General features: G+C 41.8%; 1 protein-coding gene across 1 annotated transcript in view; it reads left to right on the forward strand.

Moving 5' to 3' along the window:
• LOC146796253 (uncharacterized) overlaps positions 1 to 7,132 on the forward strand; it is a 253,960-nt gene extending 246,828 nt beyond the window's left edge. The window contains exon 4 of the mRNA XM_085631284.1: positions 7,013 to 7,132. Coding sequence (XP_085487410.1) covers positions 7,013 to 7,132 — 120 coding nt within the window. The remainder of the gene's footprint in view (positions 1 to 7,012) is intronic.
• Positions 7,133 to 8,417: the final 1,285 nt, after the last annotated feature.

Consider the following 8,417-nt stretch of genomic DNA (forward strand, 5'->3'; position numbering starts at 1 on the left):
CACTTCAACAACATGAGAACACAACAGAGGCCCATTTCTGAGGACAAAGCGCTTTATTCCAGGCAAATGCAGCACAAATTCTTCCAAACGTCCAACTAGTTTCGGCATTTGCCTTGATCACGGACTGGGAAGCGGGAAACCAAGTGCGTACGTGCCTGCATTTTATAGGTGTATTTAAAGTCACATGACTGTAAAGCATACAACTTCCAGAATGCCACCGGGACATTTGTATATTCAGCATTTCTGGCATACAAACTGCCGTGACTGTATTCCACTTGGTCTTATTTAATGTGTAATGCACGGGATGGCTGCCATGAGCAAAGGATTAACGATTGCCAGAATTATGAGAACTATTCTTTAAATGTCAGCACTTACCTGTATCCCCCGTGGCATTCTGGAAGTTGTATGCTTTACAGTCATGTGACTTTAAATACACCTATAAAATGCAGGCACGTACGCACTTGGTTTCCAGCTTCCCAGTCCGTGATCAAGGCAAATGCCGAAACTAGTTGGACGTTTGGAAGAATTTGTGCTGCATTTGCCTGGAATAAAGCGCTTTGTCCTCAGAAATGGGCTTCTGTTGTGTTCTCATATATATATATATATATATATATATATATATATATATATATATAGCAAAGGCCTATGCGTTTTAAAGACCTGCGTGGGTTAGGGAGTGTGTGATAAGCAAATTGCGTGGTAAAGGATGCGTGGTAAAGGCATCGCGTGGTAAATGTCATATTTGAAAGGCTGTTTCCCACCTTTATATAAAGGCGTTCAAGGTAGCACACTTGTTTCATACCTCATATTTGAGGCCAGTAACACATATACCAAATCTTTAAAATTGCCATATTTAAGAGGGTCTGCCTGCTTTGTCTAAAATATGACAGAATCCATAGATCTAATTGCTCCCTCTAGACCAGTAAATTTCTACAACAGCTGATTACTCCTGGAATTACCTATGCATATCATAGGAATTGGAAACAGACAACCATAGAGGCACACTCTGGACCTGACAGGCGGGGACAGTAAAGCTTCTAAGATGTGAGAATGATGATGTGCAGGAGGATGGGGATATGGGGGCAAAGCCCTGATGCTGCGACGAGTGACAATCCCAAATTCTGAGGAAGTAGTCAAACAATTTAAGATGGAGACGTGATCTCCAGACTATGTTTAAATCATTCCTGCGGCTTCTGGGCCCCCAAGACACTGAGCACAGGACATAACAACAGTTTCTGATCTCTGATTGTGGTGACCCAAGAGGCAAAGGCCCGGGAGAGAGTCAGACTTGCATTCCCCCACCTGGCTCTCAATCGCCCACATTGCTGAGCGCAGTGCTCTAGTTCTGGTTGTGGGCTGTATGGTGACAGATGGAGATGAATAGACATATGCCAGATGTGATGCTCCACTCCTAGGCCTCTCTGGCCAATGAGGAGACCACGGTTGCAGTGGAAAGTTGCCCGCTCCTGTCTTAACGTCCATGAAATAGGTGAACTGGACGGAATAACTTAATTCACAAGTAGCATCTGAAGAGCAAATCTGCAGACATGTGAAGAAGTTCCAGGGCAGTGCTGAAGGAGACCCTATGAAGCTATGATAACTGAAATCAAGAAAGAGAGAAACATGAGAGATTTAAAGGTGCACAGACTGACTAGAAGCTTCTGTAATATTAGAAACTGCGAATGATAGTAAATTATAAGCCTCTAAAGTGCATAGAACACTAAATGCGTCTTCCTATCTGTGAGTATCAAATACTAAGCAGTGTTGGAGCCATGCACCCTGATGAAAATTGACAGGTGTAGAAAATGATTGAGTTTACCGGCAGAGGAATCTATGATGTATTAATAGACAAACTCAGTCTCAACATTATGGTAACGATACTACACCACGATGAGGTCTAGCTTAATTACTCTGTGGGTGAAGGAACACAACCACGGTAATGCATAAAATGGATGCAGGTGGTAGTTGCCAGTTTGAGTCGACTGCTATACTTCAACCATTAATGGATGTTTATAGCCAACCATACATGTTTAAGGGGATATGGAGAGGGACAAATTGGAATGGATAAATGATCAGAATGGGAAGCCACTAAACGTAACCCTCTCGGAAGAGGAAGTCAGACAGTCATTAAATAATTGGCTAGTGGATAAGTTCCAGGTATAGAACCAGCAGAGAGCGGACAAACTTAGGTGCACCAGGGTGCCTTGCCTTCTGACGAATGTGTGACTATGAAGGCCACCACCCCTCCTCTGACCAAGCCTCTGGTATCCCCTACAGTCTAGGGTGCTTGATGATGTGTGTATAAGAGTAACCCAGGTAGGATTCACTTGGGAGCACCTTAGGTGTACTCCCCCACTGTAGTATTATGAGATATTTGGGACACCCGATACCGCTTCAGACAGCCCTGACAAATGCACCAGATCTCTATGGCTCTGTGTGTGGACAGAAACATGTTGGCTTAATGAATGATGGACTAAGAGACATTATGCTCTTTAGGTTCTGCCATCACTATTGCTTTTAACGTACCTCAGGTCCGCACTAAAAAAGGTGACAACTGAGGAACCTGAAGGTATTTTTAATTGAACTGGATCCCGATTTTGTCCTGTAAGTTTTATGTAAGAACTCCCTCCTCTCGCCAAGTCGAGTACGCCCTAGTAGCACCATCTTACCAGGGTGGGAGAGGATGCCTATGATGAAGCATGACACAATATTGTGTGTGAGGCATCCTCTTTATTTAAGGATGGCCTCTCTTTAGACTACATGTGACTTACAGCTTTGGAATCTCTATTTCTAACCAAGGTTTCCTTGCTCTTTTTATTGGTATAGGCAATCAACTTCTTTTGTGTTTGGTGTATGATACTTTGGGACAGTTGGTTTGCCATAGGCTGCCCCTGACTCTCTCTTTAGTCGTTTAGGTAGAACGACTAAATACTCAGCTCTAAAATTAATATGCTGACTTTGTTGCTTTACATTTATTGGTGGTTTATGAGGTGTCTCTCACAAAGGAATACTACCCCCTTTCATCCCCCCACAATGAAGGAATTTCTTTTAATACCCTTATTCAAACCAATAAAATTTGATGGGCAGTGCATCTCCTGTAGACCGTGTTAGAAAATGGCCCTTTTTGCAGAGTCGCCTCAAAACTGTTGCCTTTCTCCTCCTACAGTGGATGAATTGATTTTTATTGGGCTTAGGGCTCTAGGCACTTTACCACTGCTAACCAGTGCTAAAATGCATGTGCTAACCAGTGCTAATATGCATGTGCTCTTTCCTCTAAACATGGTAACATTGGCTCATACCCAATTGGCATATTTCATTTACTTAGAAGTCCATAGTACAGTGCACTACATGTGCCCAGAGCCTATACATGAATTGCTACTAGTGGGCCTGCAGCACTTATTGTGACAACCACTTAAGTAGGATTTTAACCATGTGTCAGGGATGCCATTGAAGAGCCTGTGTGTGCTGTGCAGTTCACACTGACATGTGGACCTGACAAAATAAACCGTTTGCCAGGCCCAAACCTTCCCTTTTTATACATATAAGATGCCCCCAAGGTAGGCCCTGGACAACTGAGGGCAAGGTACAACGTATTTAAAAGGCAGCACATGTACTTGTAAGTTTTACATGCCCTGGTGGTGAAAAACTCTCAAAGTCATTTTTCACTACTGCAATAGAATAACATATGGGATTACCTTAGTACATTTTATAACAGTAATTTGCAAATGGGAAGATGTAACTGATTCAAGTTTGGTGTCTCTGAGATCACAATTTAAAATCTAAACTTATGGTGAAGTTGTATTTTAAAATGCAATTCTGAAAATACCACTTACCTTAAGAATTTGGTGCCTGCTGCCTGTCTGAGATCACATATCTGTGGTGGGTGACAGCTGCGCTTTGCATTTTTCCCTAGACAACCACACACAATGGAAGCTTAGGTGTGACTTGATGGGCCATCCTGCCAAGATAGGAGGGAACAGCCTGACCCAGCCTCACTTACACCTAAATAGACTGTATCCTAACCCCAAAGAAGGGCTGCATACCCCTCTAAAGTGAGTCTGGAGCAAGGGCAGCAAAGGAGGACCTCTGTGCGCTTTAAAGGCATCTCTTTGAAGTCTGCCCAACTTCAAAGGCTCCACTGGGTATACGTACTGGACCTCAGATACCACCGCTTGACTACACCTCTGGACCGTTGGATATTCTGCCAGGAAGAAGGACTGCTGTGCTGCTGAAAGATTGCCACTCTGCTGGACTGCTGCCTTGCTGGACTCCTGCTTTGCTGTGCTGGCCTAATGACCTGCTGCACTCCTGCATGGGTGAGAAGGACTGGACCTCCATCACATGACCCTAGAACTGAGAGTGACTCGAAGGCATAGTAGACTGGCCTCATGATCTGAGGTCTCAGGGACATAAAGGACTTCTAACCCCTGCACCTGGACTCTGCCATCTGTGAGTCTACCCTGCAAAGTGGTATCACCCCAGTCCTGGGCCCTTTGAAGTGGACCTAAGGTGCTTGCCTGCAGAACTGATGCAGCTTCTCTGCTGAGCGATGCATCCCCGAGCAGGACCACCACTCTGTGATGCTTTTCTTGGAGCAAGCTCCTTGCATACCTCGTCAAACGGCAGCCTCAACAACGACGACAAAACTCTGCATCGCAGCTTCACCACTCACCATAATCGACGCATCGCCTCTGCTGTGCCTCGCATCCTCGAGACTGGACTTTGCATCGCAAGCCCCGCTGACAGGATCCTTGAAGTCAACACATCAGGACCTCACACCACAGCCTCATCACAACCCAGATCCGAAGCATCGCCTATGCTGCTCAGCGCATCTTCAATGCGGATCCATGCAATGCTTTGCAACCAGGGTTTAAGGAAAATTATTCAGTGGGCCTAACTGGGTCCCTGTAGCCGGACCACACTTCATAGCGGTCAGCCTGAACTTGTGGCTTTGTCCTAGTCCTGTGCGACCAGATATCCATGCATAACCCTTTGTGATGTTTGGGGCTAATTTTCACTATAATCTTTGAAATTCAATACCTCTAGTTCTACAAATTGGATTTTTGTCATTTTGGACTTGTTTTATTTAATACATTTTACACTATTTTTCTAAACCTGTGGTTAGATCTTTTTGTGTGGTGTTGCACTGTTTTACAGTTTGAAGTGTTGCACACATACTTTACACATTGCCTCGCAACTTAAGCCTAACTGTCCTGTGCCAAGCAACCAGAGGGTGAGCACAGGTTAATTTAGGGTTTGCCTACCTCTTACCCTGACTAGGATTGTGGTTATTGCATGACCAGGGTTCATTTCCCAGTCAACCAACAACCCAATTTCCATACCGTTAGCACTATTAAATGTAGAAAGCAAAATATTATCACAAATATTAGCAAGTAGATGGAAGCCTGTAATGTCCAGACTGGTCGTACCCGGCATGTCAGGATTCATCTGTGTATGATCTACACATTAAAATATGAACACCCTTATGGCTCTAATATACCACATTGATCCTGATCTGCCGGCAGTGGTGCTTTTTCTAGTTAAGTAAAACACATCTGATTCCCTAGAATGAGGATTTTTATCTGTAGTACTCCTAAAATGTTGGGTTTGGGAGAGATCTTCCTGAAACGTATCCAATTGCTCTATCAACCACCAGTGACCAAGGTATGTGTAAATTGGGTGATTCCAGAAAGGAGACATGCTTGTGGCGTGAGACAGGCTTGCCCATTGATACCCTTACTTTTTACCCTTGCCATAGAGCCGCTTGCATTTGTGCTCAAAGTGTATCATGCTCAAAGGAGGGTGCGTGTCAGAAGTGTGAAAAAAAAATCTGTACTCTACACTTTCATGTATATATTATAAAAGTATGCATTTATTTTGTTGTTCTAAAATTATGATGCCCCAAGGGGAAGGGTTCCCTTCACAGATGACAAAAAAATGGAGCTCCCTCAGTCCAGGACTGTCTCAAATTGATACACTGTATAGTAGGTTCACCTAAGAGAGAAAAAGTTTCAGTTAAAGAAACATGATAGAAGCTACAGTTCTACCAGCGGCTCTTCCTTTTAGTTATGGCCTTCAAAATGGTTTCCACGGCTTTCTCACAGCCTTCTATTCACAAGCACAGCATTTTCCCTGTGCGCCATCATAAATATGCCAAAATCGATCCTCTCTCACATTTATTCACAACCACCTTTGGTGCCAGTTACGACAGGCCTGGTTAATAGAAGAAGGCACTGGATTGTGTCGATGTAAACACCTGATGTTGTACTGCACATCTCACACATGAAGGAAAATCTACCTATAATCTGCAAGGTTATTAGACTGGGGGGATATTCTGGATTTAAATGAATTTGAACACATCTATAGGCTAGTAAATAACTAAACTGATTCTTTTTGATCTGGGGATTCCATTCTAACCATAACCATAGAATAGTTGATCTCTTGATTATATTTTTCTGTGCTGCTTTTCAGCGATGTATTAACTATTTTGCAAAGAATAACTCTTCACCATGATACCTGTTCTTTCGCTCACAACTTGCCACAATTATTATCATTTTACTAACATTTTCTTACATATTTCCATGCCAATGGCTTTTCATAGAAACACTGTCCTCAAAACAATTATTGAAAACATTAAGCTCATAGGCATTCACTGACCTACAGACCATTTCATTATTTATATTTTTGTTTCATAAATGTAATTCAGACAGCTAAATGTTGGTAATATTTCAATATGGAACTATATTTCTCTTGCCAAGAACCAACTAGACATATCTTGAGCTGGGTACACTGCACAGCAATAGATGACCTTTATAGGACTTGCTTGGCCTTACAGTCCTAGTCATTGTGTTAAACTGTGCAGTACAATGTAGTTCTGCCATACTGACCATGTCATCCACCATCCTCTGAGAGAATTAGATTGTGCACACATTTTAAGATAGAATTCAACTATTGATGGTATTCTGGAAGCTTTAACGCTTTCTCTAAGTCTTATACCCTTACTATTTTTCAGAAAATGGATTCTGGTGACCCATACAGAAAATTTACTATCCATCATAAAGTGCTCAACGCTCCAGCTGGACATAGGACTGCAGACAAAAATGTCACAATAGAACAGAATGACGAGGTATAGTCAGATAACTTTACTTCATGTGAAAAGTACTTCTTTTTGCATCTGTGATTTTATTCAATAACTTTAAGCCCTGTCAAATATTGTGTTCTGCAAAAATTCCAATTGGTAAAAATCTATTTGTTTGAAAATCCTCTAACATGCAGTAACTTTTACACGCCCTAGAGTGAGAAGATCCTGGAGAGGAGAAATCCAGCTATTTCCCAAGGCATGTGGCTGACATGATTCCAGAGCAGGTTTACCACTGAACCATGAAAGTATCAGAGAGGGTGATCCTTTAGCTAAAGGACTCCCCTAAATCACTATGCATAGTGCAACTAAAGCCCTCATCTCCTTTAGGGATCTCTTGTCTGTGTGTTAATGGGTGCTAAATATCTTGCCTACATCTCTCCGAGATATTGTTTTAGGTACCTCATCTGAGCTAATGCTTGGCTATTTAGATATCACAGGATGGCTACTTCTCTGTAAACCTGTGTAAATGAAATCACATATTTTATTCAACATGTAGACATACTGTAACTATGGTGAACTGCAAGGTATAGGTAAGTGAATCTTTAAATTTCATAGGGTGTAAGCCTTAAGAAATATGCAATAGTGCAAGGTTTCCTTTTATTTGATGGTCTGGGGAAATAAACAATGCATGTAAACTCTAGGCACTAGACTATCAGATTTCTGCAAAATGTCTGCATGATATATCTTCAGTGGTGACCTCATGATTTTAATGTTTTCATCGATTAAATTTGTAAATGAGTGAATTCACATGCATTCTCTATGAATTCATAAATATTTCTAGATGCATACACAGACAATAAATACATTTTTAATCCTACCTTACAATCCCGTAATAGTTATGTTGCAGGTTTTGGGCATTAACTACTGCTCATGTCATAGGTATGCATGTGTTTCAGTTAGTTAGTATTTCGTTAGATTTAAAAATTATGTTACATTTATATTGTCATCACAAATGAAATGACAGTTATAATGTAATGAAACCAAACATGAAACAGCCTCAGCTTTAGGAGCTAGGAGATGCATACTTTTCATTTAAACAATGCATTTCATATATTTGTATATTGAAGAATGCTACCACTTGCAGTCCTTATCTTGGTACAGCAAGTCAAACTCAGGTGGCAAACCATTCACAAAGTTTGAAGAGGGGATTAGATCTAGGTGACTATAAAATCTGTTCATTAGCCTGTTACTGATTGTCTGGTGACTCAGTAACAGATCACAATAGATCACATTTGGATGATTGACCGTCCAATGGAGCAAGTGGACCCAAGACTGA

Source organism: Triturus cristatus, chromosome 10 (assembly GCF_964204655.1).
Source record: "Triturus cristatus chromosome 10, aTriCri1.1, whole genome shotgun sequence".
Lineage (NCBI taxonomy): Eukaryota > Metazoa > Chordata > Amphibia > Caudata > Salamandridae > Triturus > Triturus cristatus.